At 65.0% G+C, this 651-nt stretch overlaps 1 protein-coding gene across 1 annotated transcript; it reads right to left on the reverse strand.

Annotated features, from left to right (window-relative positions):
• Nucleotides 1-5: 5 nt before the first annotated feature.
• On the reverse strand, nt 6-533 carry LOC109364441 (outer dense fiber protein 3-like). Its single transcript, XM_019611083.2, has 2 exons — nt 313-533; nt 6-167 (listed from the first exon to the last, which is right to left on the reverse strand). The coding sequence occupies exons 1-2, from the start codon at nt 403-405 to the stop codon at nt 6-8; spliced, it is 255 nt and encodes an 84-aa protein (XP_019466628.1). The 5' UTR covers nt 406-533.
• Nucleotides 534-651: the final 118 nt, after the last annotated feature.

Genomic DNA, 651 nt, shown 5'->3' on the forward strand with positions numbered 1-651 from the left:
ACGAGCTAAGCAGCTAGCTGCCTTACCCGGCCTACGCTGTAGTCTGCCGGCCCGGGCTTCGCTGCTTTGCCCTCCGCAGGTTTTGGTCGGGCCGCCATGGTGTACGCGGGCGCCCTGGTCTTGTAGGTATCCACAGCGACTTTGGGCAACGCCGCAGGACCTGGAGTCTGCAAGAGAGTCATGGGCGCACGGAGCTGGGATCACATTCAAGGCTCTCTCTTTCCCTGCAAGTCTGCGTTAAGCAAAGGTGCTTGGGGCTCGGAAGCCCCTGTGGCACAGCCAACACGGAAAAGAGGAGCAGCAAGGGCTCACCTTGGCAAGGTCTTCGTCAAAGCGGCCGCGCTGGCTCCTTCCCCTCATGGAGTAGCAGGGGCTGGCCGACGTGCAGGCTGTATTGGGGCCCATCAGCCTGGGCAGTGTGTAGGTGCCTGGACCTGCAGGAGGAGCAGCAGAGAGCGTGTGCGCGAGGGGCTGCAGGAGACGGGAGCAGCAGAGAGGGGCAGCCTGCCCAGCCTGCTGCTGGGAGGTCTCGCACCTCTGCCAGTCCCTCCCTAACTTTGGCACTGGGCCCGTGCCGGCAGCTCCGAGCCCGAGCAGCTGGAGCCGCTGCGGGCCGAGAGGTGTTGGTCACGCGAGAAAGCTTGCGGCCCC

The sequence above is a fragment of the Meleagris gallopavo genome, unplaced genomic scaffold (genome assembly GCF_000146605.3).
Source record: "Meleagris gallopavo isolate NT-WF06-2002-E0010 breed Aviagen turkey brand Nicholas breeding stock unplaced genomic scaffold, Turkey_5.1 ChrUn_random_7180001857273, whole genome shotgun sequence".
Lineage (NCBI taxonomy): Eukaryota > Metazoa > Chordata > Aves > Galliformes > Phasianidae > Meleagris > Meleagris gallopavo.

What these genes read in the sequence shown, in the direction of transcription:
- LOC109364441 (XM_019611083.2), bottom strand. Translation starts at nt 405, where the DNA reads ATGGGCCCCAATACAGCCTGCACGTCGGCCAGCCCCTGCTACTCCATG. An exon ending in TTGACGAAGACCTTGCCAAG is followed by an intron (nt 168 to 312) that starts GTGAGCCCTTGC and finishes ACTCTCTTGCAG; the next exon opens with ACTCCAGGTCCTGCGGCGTT.